Below are 20431 nucleotides of genomic sequence, written 5' to 3'. Positions count from 1 at the left end.
AGACAGACTCTAATAATATCCCAGCAGGTAAGGCTCTACATAGCTAGTTTCCCCTGAGAATAGGTCTTATTAAGAAAAGAGTACTCTGGCATATTTCTAGATGGCTCTCTTTCCTCTGCCCTTGCCAGAAGCCTGCAGGGATGTTTCTCAGATATTTACTTGGGAATCTGGTCTAGCTTCTGGAGATAAATCTCACTGCACAGTAAGGACCCACTATGACTGGGACCCCCTCAAGTTTTTAACTCTCAGACCTGCCCACACTGAGCCTCCTGAATTCAGCACAGTTCAAGTTTTCCAACCAAAGAAGAGCTGTTGATTTTTCAGTCTGTTCAGCTTTTTACTTATTGTTGGGATGGAGTGGCAACTTCCAAGCTTCCTTTTAAATGCTTGTTCCTGATCAGTACGTAGTTGTAACCAAAAGTAATCTGTGCAATGCAGAATATACACCCTACATGACCCCATTACATACAAATACAGCTATGCACCATGCAATGTGGGAGAAATGTTTGCGTTGTTATAAGGACTTTTAAGAAGAAAGTTTATTTTATATTAGTTCTCAAAATAGCATGTCAGCAAATTCTGTATTTGAGGCCTATTATAGATTCTTTCTTCTTGAATTATATTTAGAATGTTAAGGCTTTAAGTGCATTACAGTAGAGAGAGTGTCAATTTATCCTGAGTATTAGGTCAGTGCCTGGCATACTCTAAGAGGTCAACAATGTTGAATGAAAAGTAGCTAAAGAATCCTACAAAGAAGTTAGAACCTGAAAAAGAATACCTTTCTCCTAACAAGAAAATGTTCTGAAACACCAGATGAGACTAAGATCCCAGCAGTTAAACCTACAAATACTTCATAATCTAAACCAGTTCATCACTAGCAGAATGCTCAAACAAATTTAAAATTATTTTAGAGTCTGCTTATAATAACACTTAAAAGGCTCAATTAAATCCACAGTAAAGAAGCAACATTTAAAAGGCCAAGTTCAATGCTTTAATGATATGTAGTGGAAATGTGCTAAATTAGCTTTATAATTAAGTTTAAAAGATCCTCTAAGCCTACAGAATTATCCTTTAGAGAAGCATTTCCCCACAATATGTGCAAAAACTAAAATAAGCCAAAACTTGTGAACCAGTTGTTCCTCTAATATGAATTTATAATCACCTGAAATGAATTTCAGAGCTATTTAGAGAATAAAGTAGACTATGCAAATTTGGAATACAACATGCAAGGAGATAAGAGCTTTTATGTTTGCTTGTCTGATTCTGTTTTAGAACTAAGAATATCACCTATAAACCTTGAGAATCACTGGTCTCCTCGCTCTTTTTCCCCCCACATCCAACTTATCTCTAGGTTTTATAGGTTCTATTGTCTCCAACCCTTGACCCTGCCTTACTAAATAGACATCTTCGTAAATCCACCACCTGACTTGAATCTGTAGTCTCCTTACTGGTGTTCTTCCTTCCAGCCTTACCCTTCCAAGTCTACCAGCCTGCACTGTCTCTAAAACAATCTTTCTAAAATGATACTGTGATTATTCTTACTAACTTCTACAGTTTTCCACAGTCTTCAGAAAAGAGTTCAAACCTAGCATAACATGGTTTTTCATGATCTGGCCACTACTATGTCTCCAACTATATTTTCAACTTCATAACCAGATTCCAGCTGTCTGGAACCAGTGGAAATTCCCCAAATGAGTCAGGATCTCTCTGACCTCAATGTATAGACATAACTCTCTCACTGGAATTACACACACACACACACACACACACACACACACGGCCCTCTCCCTCCCCCTTCACTACCACCTCCTAATCTACCAAGAGCTCTTATGTCCCTTCTGCCCAGGATCCTTGCAGGCCTAGACTAGGCCCACCCTTCACATGGCCACGCACCTTTCCCCACAGTGTTACAATGAAGCATGCGCTTGTCACACTTCACTACAGGAGTGGCATTAAATTATTGTTCAATGAACACTCTAGCTTCCCCCCCCCCAAAAAAAAAACAGTAAAATGAGCTTTGTTCAAATTTGGAAGCCCAACATAAATTTTTTAAGTATAAGATTAATGGAACTATCAATTATCATCAATTATCTCTGTCAAAAACTACCTTTCAAATTTAAGTAAAATGAACTTCATTTAAATAAAATCTACAACTATTTTTTTCAGCTAATAAATAAGAGGTAGTAGTGTAACTACTTACTTCAGTGGTTTCAATTTCATAAACATTTCAAACATCAAATCATAAAAAGTTTTGGCAATGCCTATTACCATAAAGATTAGCAAATATTAACTTTCAAGGGATTACAAATAATTTTTTTAAACTCTTCAAAGGAAGAAGGGATTTTAAAAGAACATGAATCCCAAACATAATCAGTTCCTCAATTATCAATGCCAATGCAGGTAGGTCATAGGAGTCCCAAAACCAAATAATCAAAATCAAAACATGTATTTATCATTTGAATACATAAGATTATATAAGCAGATTTAACTTCTGGGAAAGAAATTTTTACTTGTTCTCCAGTATCCTTTTTCTTTCCTTCTTCCTCAAAAATAGAACCACTGAATTTTAATAGGACATGTGACTTTCGTGAAGCCTTTATTTTCCAATTCCTTTGTAGTCACATGACTGAGTACTGGTCAATACGTATAAGGAGAAGTGGTGCGGGGCAAATTCTAGGAGGCTCCCAGTTGTCTGGCCTATCTACCACCATAAGCATACATACATACATACAGCCATAAGCATGAGAATCACACTCTAGGAATGTCAGGATGCTGAGCTGGAAGAAGCCTGGATCCCTGTGCACTTAAAATTCTGGACTGCCTAGCCCCACCCTTTCATAAGAGACAGTCTAGAACAAACATCTGTCACATTTCAACTATTGTTATTTTGGGTATCTGTTATATCACTAGCTTATCATTAACCTATCCTTCCCATTATTTCTCCTCTTGAATAAAAATATGAGTATCTATACTAGATATACATAGGCTTTAAAAACAAGTGTATGTGACAAGGTCAATTAACCTGGCATGTAAAATATGCTAACAGTCTGCCTACAAACTTAAATAAATCCAGACAGATGGCAGAACTCAGATTTTTACTGAAATTCTGAAACTTTTCTCAATGTCCTGCTTCAATATGTGGCAGTCTTTGACACCATTTCCACCTGAACACTCATCATTTATGTGTTGCCTATTCTAATTCTCACCCATGCAGAGAGGAGCACAAAGGTTGACTGAGATGTCAAGCCAGAACTAACAAAATAAAGTTTAACAACAAACAAGATAGAAAACCTTGAGCACTGCAGAAAAGTCAACAAATTATGACCATATAATACTATCATCTATCCCAACTGAGAAACGACCACATTATTCAAGACTACTTAAGCAAAGAGACAGGAAAGCAGAAAACAAACAGCTGGGAAAATAATGCCAAAATGTGATGGTCTGCTTTTATATTATCCTTTGGGAAGAGCTGTAGGTTTTAAGTTGAATGTTACTAATGTTTCTTTTTTCTTCCTTTTTTTTTTTAATTTGAATTCAATTATCCAACATATAGTACATCACTAGTTTCAGATGTAGTGTTCAATAATTTATCAGTTGTGTATCATCTAACACCCAGTGCTCAAAACATCATGTGCCTTCCTTAATGCCTGTCACCCAATTACCCCATCCCTCTCCTCCCCTTCCCTCCAGCAACCCTGTTTGTTTCCTACAGTTAAGAGTCTCTCATGGTTTTTCTCCCTCTCTGATGACTTCCCACTCAGTTTTCCTTCCCTCCTCCTATGATCCTAAAAACATGATATTATGAGCAACTCGGTCTGAAGAACATTAACCACCGATAAGAAACTATTTAGTGGAGAAAATACAAAGTGAAATATTCTTATTAGCAAAATAGAGAGTAAATCAAAATTCTCTGTTTTAAACATTTCAAACTACAACTTAGACTCAAACTATGCCAAAAATCATTCAAGTAAACAAATAGCAACTACTCTAATAGCTACCTATTTTCTAGTGCTATGCCACAAATGAGAATACTTTTGATAGTAAATATTCTGTTCTACAGACAAACTTGTACATTTGTTTTTATTTATTTAAGAGAAAGAGAGCAGGGGGAGGAACAGCAGGAGAAAGAAAGGGAAAGAGAAGGAATCTCAAGCAGTCTACCCTGCTGAGTGTGGAGCCTGATGCAGGGCTTGATCTCATGATCATGACCCTGAGACCATGATCTAAGCTGAAATCCAGAGTCGATGCTTAACCAACCAAGATACCCAGGTGCCCCTACATTTGCTTTTATATCTAATAGTCAACCTACAGGCCTATAATTTATCATATTCACTCTTATTTAACACGATATTAAGGTAAAATAATTTCTCCTAGCATTTTTTTCCAAATTGGGAACTCCATTTTTATTTTTTTCTAAAGCTTCAACTTAAAAATTTATTTCAGGAAACTAACTGGTCTCTAATTGTGACAATATACAATTCCTACGGTCCCAATTTTTTAAGTATATATTTAATATTTTAAATCCAAGGTACTTAATTGTTTTTTTATTTTTACAAGTACAACAAATCAACATGGTTACACTAAATCATGGCTACCAAATAGTGAATAGATACTATTCTACCATGATATGTAGAGGAACTTCAGAATATTATTTAGTGAGCAAAGATCTAAACAGCTAACATGCTCTGCTATCACCCAACAAATAACTTCTGTATATCTGAAATCCTAAAGCATTAAAAAAATAATGGTAAGTATTAGAAACATTACTTCAAAGAGACTATAAATGATAGAAAAAAAAAAAAGTGCTTCAAAAATGTATGCTAATATTAGCACCCGGAGAGCTCATTTGGTTGGGTGTCCAACTCTTCATTTTGGCTCAGGTCATGAATCAGGGTTGTGAGATCAAGCCCTGTGTTGGGTCCATGCTGGGCATGAAGCCTGCTTGGGATTTTCTCTCCCTCTCCCTCTGTCCCTCTCCCCCTGCTTGCACTCTCTCTCTCTAAAAAAAATTTAAAAATGCATGCTGATAAATAATAAAACACATACAGTTACTTAGGGGAAGAAAATACAGGTCTTGAAATGGCCAGGTTTAAAATAATTACTTGTAAAACACTTTTAATGGATATTTGATATAGGTTTAAAATAGGTTTTTTTAAAAAAGATTTTATTTATTTATTCATGAGAGATGCACAGAGACAGGCAGAGCCTTAGGCAGAGGGAGAAGCAGGCTCCCCGTGGGGAGCCCCATGTGGGACTCCATCCCGGGACTCCAGGATCACACCGTGAGCCAAAGGCAGACGCTCAACCACTGAGTCACTCAGGTGTCCCTAATACAGGTTTTTAAACTACTCTAATTCAATACAAGTTATACAAGTCATTTTCTTGACTTTACCATTAAGTGGGCGTAACAAACAAAATGATTAGCCAAAAAGGGAGATCACCCACATAACTTAAAAAGCCAAGACACCCAAAAAACAAGAAAACAGTATTAATTTAATCTATCAAATTTGAAAGCTGTGATGAGAGCCATATTTACCTTATTAAAATTTTTATAATCCCTATTCAGTCTACTCCTATAATGATTTGGGAAGATACTTGACTTAGGGCTTAGGAGTCAGGTAGAGTTAAGTCTTCCTTAGGAGTCACTTTCTTCATACCTAGGAGGTAAGTACTTTCCCTTGCAATGGCAACAGAATCATCACTCTAAACCAAAGTTGGGAAATGAGGATGAAAAGATACCTCTTTTCATCAACAAAGAGCCCAGGAGCCGCAGTTATCAAATGAAGCAAAAAGAAGGGAAGACCTGGCAACCAACCCACTAGGACCAATCCATGAGTTCTTGTGTGCAGAAAAGGAGCATCTGGTTGCTGAGCAATATCTACACACTGCCAGTCTTTCTGCACAAAAGCAGAAGGTGTGGAAGGAGCAAAAGAAATAAAGAAATTTCTGTAATTAAATCAGTCAGCAAACAGACCTGTTTGCTGCAGAGGACTTGGGGGGCAGGGCAGAATGATCAAAACTGACAATGTTGATTGTCACTGACAATGACAACAGGTAAAGGAGACAGAAGGTAGGCTAGTGGTACAGCAATTTCATCTGGATACCACAGGAAAGCTCTGTCAAATGTCTTATTAAGAAGGGTCGTACTGTGTAGGTGTAATAGGAAATTATATACTCATTAGGCCCCCAAGTATGCTTTACTCAGCAGCATGACAGAGTGACAACAAGCTTGAAATCTGGAATTATACAGACACAAGTTCAAATCTAACTGCATAAATGGGAGAACTTGGGCAATCACTTAACTATCCTTATGCACTGGACTTCATATCTGTAAAACTAAGATCAGTAGCATCTATCTTGCAGAGCTATGTGTGAAGATTAAAAAAGATAATGTATGTCCCTGGCTACTGTCTCAAGAATGCTAATTCTCTTCTCTCTCATGGTTGGGAATAGGACTGTTCCACTCCACCTCCATCTATTACCTATATAGCACACCCAATAGCTGCTAAGAGTGGGAAATACTCTGAATGCTTTCAAAGAATCTTGTTGCTTCCTAACCACTGCCTACCCTCACTTTCAAATTAAAAGTCTGGAACATAAAAAGTTAAATCTTTAGCTATAAGGAAAACATGTATTTGACACAAATTGGACACCTATCCTTCCCAATTTACCAATTCATTTCAATAAATAATTATTTGCTAAATTGGTTCAGACAAGAGTTTTAATCTCATCAAGAAGAGGTACAGGCAGCAAGGTTTGTCTACACATTTAATAGCAAGACAATCCCCACAAAATTATCTTTCCAAGTAACAACGCCTCCAGAGCCTCTTCAGAGGCTTCCCTTCATCAGTATCTCTCCCCCACTCTCCCTCTAATTGCATTTAAACATTTTATACTAAAACAAATGATGACAGCAAACATCCAGTGACTACCTCAGCACCCCTCCCCCCCACTAAGCACTGTCCTTCATCTTTCTTCCTCCCTATTCTAATGAAGCTTCTAGAAGGAATGACCACAAAGACTTGCTTTACTTCTTCATCACCCCTGGGGCAATCGGCCTGCTGAGGGCCACCAAGCACCCTGACCCAGGGTGCCAATGGTGTTCACACTACCGCATCCAAGGTACCTATCCATTCCTCCTCTTCCTGGTCCCCTTGGCAGTATTTTACACTGCCTACCACTGACTCAATGCTGCTTGAAATATATTCTCTTTCTTTTGCTCTCCTAAAAGTATATGTTCCTGGTTTTCTCCTAATTTTATAGCCATTTCTCCTTAGAATCAGTCTTTCACCCACATCCACCCTCCTTGTGTAAAATCTACTCTTCTGTCAATCCCAAAATACTTTTGTCTCACTCTCTAACAGTGGTTCTTAACCTTCTTTTGATCCCAGACCCCTTTGCAAGTTTGAGGAAAAGCATGGACACTCCCAAAGAAAATATTTACACACACGCTTTTGTGTACCATTTCAGGAAGTTAATCCAAACATCTCCTGGAGGAAGAGGCCCTGCTCTACACATACATTTCTGGGGTAATCTCAATCTACTGCCATGACCTCAATCTTCTCTCTGATTGCTTTAGCTCTATAAACTCTAGCTCACATCTTGCTCTGGAACTCAAACCTGTATTTCTATCTTTTAGATTTCTCCTTAGATATAATACAGAGACATCTAATTCGGTGGATCCATCAGCTCCTCACTGCCATTCAATTCCTGTTTGCTCCTCCTTCATCAGGTACAGATAGAAGAGAAAGTGACCAGGGAACAGGTCCAGCAGGAAGCAGGGAACTGGAAGGGCATTCCCAAACTGAGCCCGCTCCCTGTAGAAAGCTCAACTAGAAAATCATGAAAACACTGAGGGTCAGCCTGCAACCATGGAGCAACCCTGATGGGACCTATGGCAGAAGAGCCAGTCTACAGAAAATAACTAAGCAGACAGACTACAGATGTGAGAAACCATGTGGCCAGAAGGAAAAAGGAGGTGAACAAGTTGCTGCCTTGCTTCTCACCAACTTTCTGATTCCTAGTTTCAGTGAAACTGTGTGACTTTACCTATTGTTGGATTCTGTGAGCTACTCTGACATCCTTCTTCACAGAGTTTCTTATATTTAAGCTAGCATGAGTAGGCTTGTGTTTCTTCCAAACCATTCCTGGGGAGGTAAAGCGCGTGTGCGCACGCACAGACACACGCACACACACAGGAGTTGGATCACAGTTTACAGACGTACTCTTTGACTAGCCTACTAGAACCAATCACATTCCTGCTTTATTCTAGCAGAATCTTCTAGTGGTTAATTTGTTTGTATAATTTTATCATTTACATTATTTCTTGTGCAGCTTCTATTTAAATATACAGCTTCTGACAATCTACAAAAACAAGGCAAAGATTTTTTATTGTCATCTTAGAACAAATGTTTACCACTCTTCAATTTTATCAGAAATATAAGTTAACAAATTAGAACAGATATTCTCACTTAAAATAACTTGAAAGAAAAACAGCAAAATTGTTGTAAGTTGTCAAAACATGATAAACTGGATTCTGGATTCTGAACATGCAGAATATACAAAAAATCTTAGAAAACAGGTATATATAATACATCTATACACACATACATACACACACAATTCTCTTACAGAGGCAAAACAGAATTAAACAAATGAAAAAGTAGTCTCAAAATTATGCTTTACTAACATTACTAAAACACTAGCCATGAACATACAATCACCTTACCAAATAAGATATCTCATTCATTTATAAGTTTATTAATTTATGTCCAATATGTCTGAAGAAAACAGAGGTCTGCTGTCATCTAAATATCTTATGATTAAACTTTCTTAAAACTATATAAATGTTTCAATGCATTAAAAACAACACATCATTCCTGATGTGCCAAATAAAACCTCTGTACTAATGTCTGATGAAAGGCATGGTTAGGAGATATTTTCCTAATAGCTTTACAATGTCTACATAAAAATACTCCTGAAGAGATCAAAGATATAATGTCATTTTCAGAAAATAATAACTAAGATAGGAAGCTGATAATGAGTCACATTTCTCTCAAGATCACTACCTGAAGTGAAACTTAAAAAATACTGTCTAGGTGCTAGAAGGAAAGAAGTACTAGACATAAGACAAAATTCCTCCTGGCTTAGGAGGGCTAAGTTGTGGAATGTCAAGTGCCTGGCCATTCTCTCCTCCTCCTCCTCCAGTGTCCCAGGGCAACCCACAAAAGATCTTTTTTTGATTGTTATATTATCTCTTCTACAGATTCAGTTTCCAATGCACTGATGAATACAGACTGCTGACTCCAAAGGCATTACATTACACCAATAAAAAAAATAAAACCCCAGGGTGCCTGCATGGGTCAGTTGGTTGAGCCTCTGCCTTCAGCCTGAGGTTGTGATTCTTGGGATCCAGCCCTGCATCAGGCTCCCGGCTCTGCAGGGAGCCTGCTCCTCCCTCTGCTAATCCCCCTGCGTGTTCAGTCTCTCTCTCTCTCTCTCAAATAAGTATATCTTTATTTTTTTTTAAAGATTTTATTTATTTATTTATTCATGAGAGACACACACAGAGAGAGGCAGAGACACAGGCAGAGGGAGAAGCAGGCTCCACGCCAAGGAGCCCGATGTGGGACTTGATCCCAGGTCTCCAGGATCACACCCTGGGCTGCAGGCGGCGCTAAACCGCTGAGCCACCCGGGCTGCCCAATATGTATATCTTTAAAAAAAATAAAATAAAATCCCTCTGAAACTAATATACTATATGCTAATTAACTGAATTTAAATAATTAAATAGCAATAAAATTCCAAAAGGTATTTTGCAACCATTACAATAATAATTGACTCTAGTAAGAAGGACCATTGGATACTAAAAAACTGGGTAACAGTTTATTAGGAAACACAACCAGTACTCAGTCTCCAAGTACCTCCCCGTAGATTATTTACAATTACAAAGGGGAAAGTTCTTTATATTAGAGAAACCTAATGCCATTTTAAGCAGGTGGAAGTTAACACCACAAATAATAGGTAAATTGACTAAAGAGCTTCTGGATAAAAATACAAAAGGAACATGCCGTCACCTCATGGTGTTCCTGTCAAAAATGCATACTTGGAAGCAAATCAGGAAGAAACAACAGGCAAATGCAAATCGAGGGAAATTCTACAAGAAAACCTGACCTCTAGTCTTTAAAAATATGGATGCTAAAAGACAAACACCCAAGGATTGTTCTATTTAAATAAGACTAAAGACACATAATAACTAAATGCAGTGTATGATCCTACTGGAGAAAACATATTTGCTTCAGACAATAGTACAAGTAGTAGACAAGGAAATGTGAATATGAGCTATATATTATAGTATCACATCATTGTGATATAAGAAACCCAAGTCCTAGGAGTTATCTGCTGAAGCAATTAGGGTCATAATGTCTGCCACGTAGTCTCACTTCCGAAAGAGAGACAAAGAGACACAGACAGAAAGAGAACATACATATGCAGCAAAATGTCAACAAGGGGCGAATCTAGGTGAAACAAGCACCGGTTTGGGGCACTTGGGTGGCACAGTGGTTGACTGTCTGCCTTTGGCTCAGGGCGTGATCCCAGGGTCTTGGGACTCCCCACAGGGAGCCTGCTTCTCCCTCTGCCTGTGTCCCTGTCTCTCTCTGTGTGTCTCTCATGAATAAATAAATAAAATCTTAAAAAAAAAAAAGAAGAAACAAGCACCAGTTCATTCTACTGTTCCTGCAATTTTACAGTAGTTTAAATTCTTTCCAATTAAAAAGTTTTAAAAAATAAAACTTTTTTTTTTCCATATTTCCCTTCCCCTTTGAACTAGGAGGGTAAAAACTACATCCTAGGGATAGAGGAGCAGAAGGCTGAACAATCATGCTTCTCACTGAACTGCTATACCAGTTCTGGACTTGTTTAGAAACAAGTACAAAATTCACATTACATGAGAAAGATAAATCCCTTACATAATTTTTAAAAATCATAAAATTGGTATTCAGATTACTGTAGTTGTGCTAAAGCTTCCCAAAGTACTAAGATATGGCACATGACCTCAGAGGTGACCTTTTAACGACAATTCAGCCCCTCCCAGGCTCCCAATTTCCATTCCTGTGAGGCCGCCCTGACTTTCCATGTACAGCCTGCTGACAGAGTGCCTCTGCCTAGAAGTCCTCCTTACTCTAGTCTCATCTTCACACACTAACTCCTTCTTGATCCTTAAGTCTCAGCCCAGACATCACCTCCTGAAGAAAACTTCCTTTTTGAAGGCCCAGGAAGGGATGAGGCACAGTTCCTAAGCTCCTGTGACACTCATTCACACTTCTGTCACCACTCTCATGACACTGCACTGAAGCTGTGTGCTATTTCCTTATTTTCTACTTCATATCTATTTTAGCACATAAGCATCTAATAAGTATTCCTGTTCATGCCTAAATCAGAGACAAGAGTAATAATTGCAGAGGTAACAGTAAACACCTTCTCAATTGGGAAAGTAACTGGATACAAATAGAACAGTGCAGTGTTTAGCCAAATGCTAAATGTTTTTTTGTAAGGTATTTCTGGGCTGGTTAGCAAGGTAGGGGAAACTGTCATCCAAAACACTATTTTTGTTCGGGTATCTGCAAACACCTGCCCTTAAGAAAAATGGAGCAAGAAGCTTCTGAAGGTACAGAGAATTACAGGGAAATGTTCTACAGCTTTGATAATGTGAATGTGTGAGAAATTTGATCTTTTAGGAACACAGCTGTCCCCTGTACTAACACTTTGGTAGCTTTTTACTGAATTCATTTTTAAAAATAACAAGTAAGGACTGGGAAGAACATAATTTAATTCATGTGACGGTTAGATATATAGTAGGTACCTAATGCATCACTGCAAAATTCTTTTAAAAAGTCAATTTAATAAAAGTGTAATTAAAGGATATTTACATCAAAAGCTGTCTTTGTTAAGAGGACAAGCTTATCACAATTTTTTTTTTAGTCTATTCCTCAAAATTTCAGTGGTGATGAAAACTTATCAATTCATTTCTATTACCCATGAGATTTTTTTCCCCATCAAAATGCAAGATCTGGATGATATAGTAAACTAAGAAAATAATTCAAAATTTTAATTAAATGTCTTAAATGAGTAAATATAAAGTTTGCTTTATCTTTAATTCATTTTATCATACTCTATTCTATTGAGCTTTGATTATTTCTCACACACACACGCACACACACACACACACACACAAAGCCCATGAAATGAAATGTTCATGTAATTATAAATGTAACTGTCCGCACCATTGAAAGAGAAAGGAGAAAAAGCATTTAAAAGCAAAGCAAGTTAGTTTTTCTCTTCCTCCCCTTACTAGATGAGACTCTTCCATCCATGCTTAAGTGATCCTTCAAAACACTAATCAGGTATCTGTTTGTCTAAAAAACCAATCCTAATCAAACAAAACCACATGAATTTGACCCACAGATACTTAATACTAGTCACACGCACTTATATGTGAAATCTGCATTTGATTTTATACTTAATTATAAAGTACACAGACTCCATTATGTATCAGTGGTTTTATATTCTTTACCATCTAAATGCTTATTATCCACCTCTTCCAAATGTTTATTTAGGCTGGTGCTTTGCAATAATTTAAGACTTCTGTTATGGCGGCATCTCCAAATCAATTGTAATTAAGTGGTACATAGTGTCCAAACAAATTAGCACAGCCTCAAGACATCTCTAACTAGCAAAGCAAAAACAACTTTAGCCAGGATACTGGGAGCTGCTCAACTTGATGGTGAGGCAACAGGTTATAAAGAATCCCTCTTCACTTGGAATAAGTTTTGATATGCTTTTTAATCAAGTTATATTTGTTTTTGAAAAACACACAAAACATATGATAGATAATAAAGACATTTTCAAAGGTTCTTCAATAAAAATGTTATAAGAATAATGTGGAAAATTCGAGGTACTCATAGGGTGGCCACAATTTTCCAAATTAATCTTGGAAAATGTTAAATCTGGAAATGTTATGTTTATTAAAAATTACATGGAATATTTTAGTAACATGATTATTAATGCTAAAAGGTTAATGTACATAAAGTTTTTTCCTTCAATTCAGTTCATAATAACTATTTTAATCACTGTGTTTATGACTATGTCCTTACAGAATAACCAATACTCTAAGCAGATATAAATATCAGAAAACAAAATAGTATCACTCACATTTGGCTTGGTGAGTTCTCTGTCATATTATTTACCTGCACATAATATAACTTGAGAGAACAACACTCATAACTTATTATTCTGCTTTATAAAAAAAAGATTGAAAAATAATCTAGAAACAAACAGAAAATTCTACACAAGATCCTCTACCTACAAAATTCAGTGTTTCTTTCCTGAAGTCCTGAGCTGTCCATATGCACATACTGTTGCTTCTGAATTAGAGGCTGATTACATTTAAAATCATTCTGTAGGAGAAAAATGATGACATTTTATGATGTTAAATTATAAACTGAGGTTATATATATAAAAGTTCGCTAGAGTACGTTGTCACAGCTTATAGATTTTGGCAAATTTATTAATATAAAAATCCAGCGCTGCTCAAAGAACAAGGGGCATGGCACGAACGCAGAGCAGTATGGGAAGATCAGAGGGGTTCACATCATTTAAACAGAGGGTTATAACAGGTACTGACATGCTCTAGACCTGAACTGAGGAGACACCAGTGTGTGCTGACCATCCCCTCCCCTCCCGGCGACTCTATTCCAGCCCCAGGTCACTCCCCACCCACATCAATAAGGGTTTATTCCATTATCCCATGTAAACACAGATGTCAACTACAAGGGGAGAAGTTCTAGCTTATTTTAGGATCTGCAATTCATGAAATAATTTTGAAATCAACCATAAAATTTGTGAAAAAGAATTAAGTATTTTTACATGATACACAACTCTGTACTCCCTGTATATAAACTCAAATCCATCTGTTATCAAAAATTAATATTTAGCTCCTTAAAACATAATCAAAATCAAAATCTATAGACAGCTCAGTTCTATAATTTCATAAGTATCCAACTTATACCTGAAATGTAATTTTAAACTTATATTTAAAACAAAAAAAATTCCCTGCTGTAAAAAGTTATTACTTTACTATATCCAAAATTATGATTTAGTCTCAAAAACAGAAGCTTTACGATGCAATATCAAACAAAAATCTAAGAATCACTAAGGGTAGAAAAGAAAAAATCCAGAGTGTGCTGGAAATCTGAAAATGTAGCCCTAAGAGCAAACAATAAGTATAGGTAAACATGCAAAAATGTCATGAAAAGCTGCTATTGCCATTCAGGCAGACTTTTATTCTATTTATTTCTATGATTATATTTTAATTATGTTCAACTAACTTATTTCTCTCTATAGTATTAAATCATTTATAAAAAATCATTTTACTTAAAACAAAATGCTAAAAGGAAACAAAGTCAACTCTGTTTTCACATTTGTATTTGGTGTGAAAATAAACAATTCCAAGAGGAATTTTGTAAGATTCAATCAATAAACATCTTTAGGACACCAGAATCGTATTTTCAGGGGGGGGATAAAATCTGCTTTAGGCAAGTAAAAAGGCACTCTCTACTAGCATGATTTAATGATGACAAATTGGATACCCGTATAAAGATACATATACAAAATCCTTTTTCAATTTGGGGATACGCTTTGCAGAAGATTTACTTTCCAAATTGCATTCTATTCAATCTCATCTTAATCTGACATTTAAATAAATTTCCATTACTAGAACAATTTTCATCTCTGGCACAAAGAGACACGGAAATGTATATGTCACAACAAAATACATGTCACAACAAAATTTTTCTTCATATGAAATTTTGTTTAAAAAAGAAAGTGTAGGAAAACACTTGACATTAAGCTTCTCTATCACAGGGGATTTATCATAATTAAAACAAAGTTAAGAGACCTTAGCACATAATGACAGAGGAGGAAAAGGGATATTCTCTCATCAGCTAGTCAGTGACAGAGAGCAAAGAAAACAGTCTCTGGCTACAAAGACATTTACTTTTTCTTTTGTAATCATACATTGAAAAATGTACCAAGAAACTAAATCAAGTTCCTAAATTTAAGGAAAATATTCCAATTGCAAATGTATCATCATCAATGCATGATCATTTCAACAAAAATTCTCATCCAAAAAATTTTCTCCATTGGCAAAGAAATATACCCCTCTTTTCTTCCACATCAGAAATATACATTAAAAAAAAAAACCTAAACCCAATAATAGTTCCTTTATGAGAAAGAACTATTAAAAAGAATTTTTTATTAACAAAACAGGACCTATACTTCAGCAATCTTAATTTAAACAAAAATGGAAAATAAAATTGTTTCACAGAAGGTAAATAATAAGTTTGCTGTTTGTAATAGCCTCAAACTCTACTAAATGCCAACATTCTTTCAATTAATTTAAGAAAGAGGCATAAACAAATCAAGAGATAAAATTACTAAATAATTCATTTCTGTTGAAAAACTGACCCATGGTAAGGTGAAATAAGGAGAGAAATCCAGTTGAGTATTCTGCTTTTATTGACAGCCTTGAAAAGTTTTCCGCTCCTCCTAAATAGATGAAAACCATTTCTGAGTACCCTCTGCTTTGATCCCTTTCTTCTTGCACTGAGTATATGAAAACAAGCAAAAGCGCTTTCAGTCCATCAAGTGCAGCTAGCACTAGCGCTGACATCTATCCAAGTTCATCTACTATTTGTTATCTCAACTTTCAGTGTTCTAATCCAAGCCACTAACCATCTCTACTCTTGACCACAATGAGAACCTATCAAAATAGTCCTTTGCCTTCATGCTTACCCCTGCATAATCCATTCACCAGGGAGTAGCCTCAGAGATCTTTTTAAAACATACGCATCAAATCTTGTCAATTCTCTCATTTAAAAACCTTTGAATAGCTTTCAACTCAAAAGTAAGAGTCAAATGGTAGCCTACAAGACCCTACATGATCGGTTCCCTGACAACCTCTCCTTGCCTATCTTCTTCTATGTTGGCCCTCACACTACCCTCAAATTAGAGACTTTCAAGCTTGGCACTATTGATATATTAGGCAGGACACTTCTTCATTGTAGGGGGCTGTCCATGCATTATAGTATGTTCAGCAGCACCCCTGGCCTCTACTCACTTGTACGTAGCACCAGCACCCGCCTCTGTGAACAAGCAAAATATGTCCTCAGACATTGCTTTTAAAAAAAACAAGCTTCATGGCTCTTTCTCTCTCATCCTCTTTACCTGAAATGCTTACTTCTAATACTTGGGTTGTATAGCTAGTTACGTATCATTAAAGCATCAGCTTAGTTGTTCTGGCCTACTCAGAGAGGCCTTCTCTACTCATCATATGTAAAGTTGCACCTACTTCCATCATACCTGTAGCCCATCATTTATATAAAGTACATAAAAGGTGGTTTCTGAAAGAATGCATAAATGTATTTGTGAAAAAAGTGCTTAAGTGGCAACATCATAGTATTTCATATATGATGCCATAGTAGCTCTCCTGGATGGTCCCCTATACTGCATCTTTCAAATGCGTGCTTTCCAAGGCACCATCAATTCTTTCCTTTGGAAGTACTGGTAGTGTTATTGTCAGTTACAAGGAACATGCATTTGTTCACTGCGCCTTAACAAAACAGCCCAACCCCAAAGCACCCTTCAAAATGGTGGATAATAGAAAGGTATGTGAACTGTTCAACAGAGCACTGAAAGCACTCAATACCCAACCAACTCACAGTGAAAAACAGCCATGGCAAAGGAATTCTGGTTTGTTTCATCACAGACACAAAAAGCTCACCATTATATCTAAACAGTCACTTTTCAATTTATCTTGTTTCAAGCAGATACAAAAAAGCAAACAATTTTTATTTGAGAAGTAAAAACAAATGAGAGAAAAACATGACTTCCATTATTTCAAAAGCAAAAGGCTATAATGAATGAAATAGGAGAGCTGAATCTCAGCTTTTATTGTTTTCACATAAACTTGTAAAAACCATTCAGGTTAACCATATGCTGAAAAGTAAAACCATGCAAAATTGTAAAGTCTCTGATCAATAATCCAAATGGATTACTTTCAACTCCAAAAAAAAGACTGATTCACTAAGCCACAATTGTCCTTTTAGTTACTTCTGGAGTTGTTTTTTATATTAGTACTTTGAATATACATTTTTTGAGAACATCAAACCCATTGGTCTTTCCAAAATGATGTTATTGCTCTCAATTACTAAAATATATTTCTAGATATTTAATCAAAATTGCTGATTTAAAAAACTGTCATTCATCAGAACATTTTATATAAGAACCTTTGGAAGGGGTAGGTGAGATCTTGCAGATCAGTGTGGAAGAGGGAAGGAAAAGTCAACACATACCAGTTGTGCACCATGAGCTTCTGCACAGCCAGAAGAGCATTGTAGCGAACTTGCTGGTCCTCATGGTGCATGTGGTTCATTACCAGCTGCTTCCCACCAAGCTGTTCAATAACCCTGAGGAACAGAAGGCATTTTGTGAAGATGCTGCCATTCCTTTCTAACTCATGCTGTTAGTCAGCTGAGAGCTATATACCAAAGTGCCAAGGGATTTTAAAGAGAAAAGTTATAATACAGGTAAGTAAACTGACACATGCCTTTTTTATATCATTTTTTATGAATCACAGATTTAAAATATTCAAGTTTGCTCTCTTTTAAATTCTTACTGGAAAATCCAGCTGTTACTCTCATCTCTCAATCCAGGCAAATATCTATGGATAACTCAGACTGTTGTAGTGCTCTAGAGTATGGTTTTCTATGTTGAGTATTAAAAGCTTTTTTTTTTTTTTTTGAGATTTTATTTATTTATTTGACAGAGAGAGAGCACAAGCAGGGAGAGCTGCAGAGGGAGAGGGAGAAGCAGGTTGTTACCCAATGAGCAGGGAGCCTGATGTAGGGCTGGATCCCAGGACCCTGGAATCACGACCCTCATGAGCCAAAGGCTGGATCCCAGGACCCTAGAATCATGACCCTCATGAGCCACTTAACCAGCTGAGCCACCCAGATGCTCCTAAAACTTCTTTATTACCAGTTATTTCTAGTTTGCTTAAAAGCTGTGTATTGAGCACCACCTAATGTCTGCCACAATATCAGATCAATATTAAGTCCACCAGTTGCCATGCTGTGAGGCTCAGATGCAGATTAACAGGAAACACAGGGTTAATTAAAAAGTACCCAGGAGAAGCCATATTAATTCCCTGAAAAAAACTTTAAAAGATATCTGTCCTTTATTATAATGATGCAATAGGCCACATGACCTCCTGGCCAGTGAAACAGGGGAGAAAATTCCTACTGTCAAGAGCACTAAGGTGATTGAAACTGACACTGGCTTTCTATCACTGCATCCCCTAACACCCTGAAAAATCCAGCTGCTACAGATGCAAAAGTGAAGCAAAAATGGTGATTTGTTTCATGAACAGAAAGAGGTTCTCCATTCTGTTGTAAGGGTGCGGCTGCAGCTAGAGCTGTGTAGCCTCTTAATGCCAGCACAACAGTGTGGAGTCTCCAGGCTGTACTGTCTAGTGGGCAACACCGCCACCGCTACACAGTCTCGAGGATGGGTAGATGGGGGTCAAGGGTGAAAGAGAAGTTTTTACCTCTATATCCTTTTATACTTTAAAGCATCTTTAAAAAAAAAAAAGTATTGAATCAAGGGAAAAAATGTAGTATAATTATAACCAAACATCAATTGAGTGTTTGTTATGTACCAAGTACTGTGCTCTAAAACATTACTTTATCTAACATCAGTTCTATTCATTATATATTATATCAAGTCATTTAATCTAGTAAATTCCTTCCTGGCAAATGAGGGGAACAAGGACACCTCCCTTATGGCATTGCTGTGAAGCCCAGGTCCCTGCAATACGGTAAGCCCCTTTCTGCTATGATAATGATAATGACATCGATGATGGTGATGGTGGTTATGAGGACACAGGGGCTGCCCCCCTTCAACTTATTCTCCTCACTGTAAAGTGATCTTTCCAAAAATCTGAATTATCATTTTCCCTGCTTAAAATAGTGGCTAACTGGGTCTTTCACAGTCTGACTTGGAGTTCTCATCCAAGTGCCCCCACAGAGCACAGCCACACACCTGTGCTCTCTGCACTCGGACTCCCCTAGCCTTCTCTCAGGTCCTTCAGCCACAGACTCTTGGTACATGCTGTTTTCTCTCCCAGAAGCTGTCCTACTTTATGTAACATCTCACTTTATAGGGAAGGTAACTTCTATTCATCTTTCAGATCTTGCCTCAATTGTCACTTCCTCAGGGAAGTCTTCTCTCTACCCATATTGATCCCCAAATATGCCCTTTTCATGGCACCGTGTTATCTTTCCTTCATTGTACTCATCTGAGTTGCGTGAGGAAGATGCAAGATGGCGGAAGATTAGGGGACCCCCAAACTTACCTAGTTAGCTCTTTCAAACTATCCTGAACACTTATGAATTCAACCTGAGATGTAAAGAAAGAAGAGCTAGAATGCTATAGAGAGAAAAGTGATCACTTCTTACAAGGTAGGAGTGCAAAGAAGAGAAATGGAGAGGATATATCGGAAGTACTCATCTGAGTTGCAATTTTACACCTGAATAACTTTCTAAAATATCAAATGTCTCCTTCATTAAATAAGAAGATCTATGAAGGCCAAACTATGCATGGCATTGCTTACCCTATGTTCCCAGGGCTCAAGACAAAAAGTTCTCATCAAATATCTATTAAATATATTACCAAATTTTATTAATATGTACTACACTAATAACAATATTATCTAGTTAATTTTTGTCAAAATGACATCATTAAAGGACGAGTAAGCCGTCAAAAAAGATAGGCCTTTATTATAGCAAAATTGCCTGACAATAACCCTCCCTCAATTGCTATAGCATACCATTACTAGAATCCTAAATAATTATAATAGCAAATATCTATACAACACTTACTATTGGCCAGTTGTTCATCTCTGCACTTTCCAATATTAACTCTTTCAAAAGTTATAAGTAGTCTAGGATGGCAGTCAGGATTAATGATAAAGAATAGAAATTTAAGAGAAAAATATACAAATCAGGAATAACATTCAGGAAAAATAAAGTCCCATGGTCTAAGGTACCTTATTCTCACATGTGCTTAGAATTATCCATTGCCACACTAGAAAATACTGATCTGCTTAAGCTGATGATTTAACTAGGCATCAGTTTACCTAACACTTTTGTAATACATTAATTTTTTGGAACTGCTGAAATTCATAGGTATATATGTACATACAGGATGATAATATAGAACTCCTATCTCAGTATCAATTGAGATGCCAAATCAACAGATATCAGACACTAAAGTGAATCCATGAGAGAGTATCAAATACAGATTTTATAAA

At 36.8% G+C, this 20431-nt stretch overlaps 1 protein-coding gene across 2 annotated transcripts in view; it reads right to left on the bottom strand.

Moving 5' to 3' along the window:
- Nucleotides 1–20431, bottom strand: part of ATP6V1H (ATPase H+ transporting V1 subunit H) — a 126669-nt gene that overhangs the window by 19387 nt on the left and 86851 nt on the right. For both annotated transcript variants that reach the window (XM_041769054.1, XM_041769053.1), the window contains one exon: nucleotides 17415–17528. In XM_041769054.1, the coding sequence (XP_041624988.1) occupies nucleotides 17415–17528 (114 nt within the window). The remainder of the gene's footprint in view (nucleotides 1–17414; nucleotides 17529–20431) is intronic.

This window comes from Vulpes lagopus, chromosome 9, assembly GCF_018345385.1.
Source record: "Vulpes lagopus strain Blue_001 chromosome 9, ASM1834538v1, whole genome shotgun sequence".
NCBI classification, from domain to species: domain Eukaryota; kingdom Metazoa; phylum Chordata; class Mammalia; order Carnivora; family Canidae; genus Vulpes; species Vulpes lagopus.
Note: the sequence above shows the minus strand (reverse complement) of the source record. Positions and strands in the feature narration are given on the sequence as shown.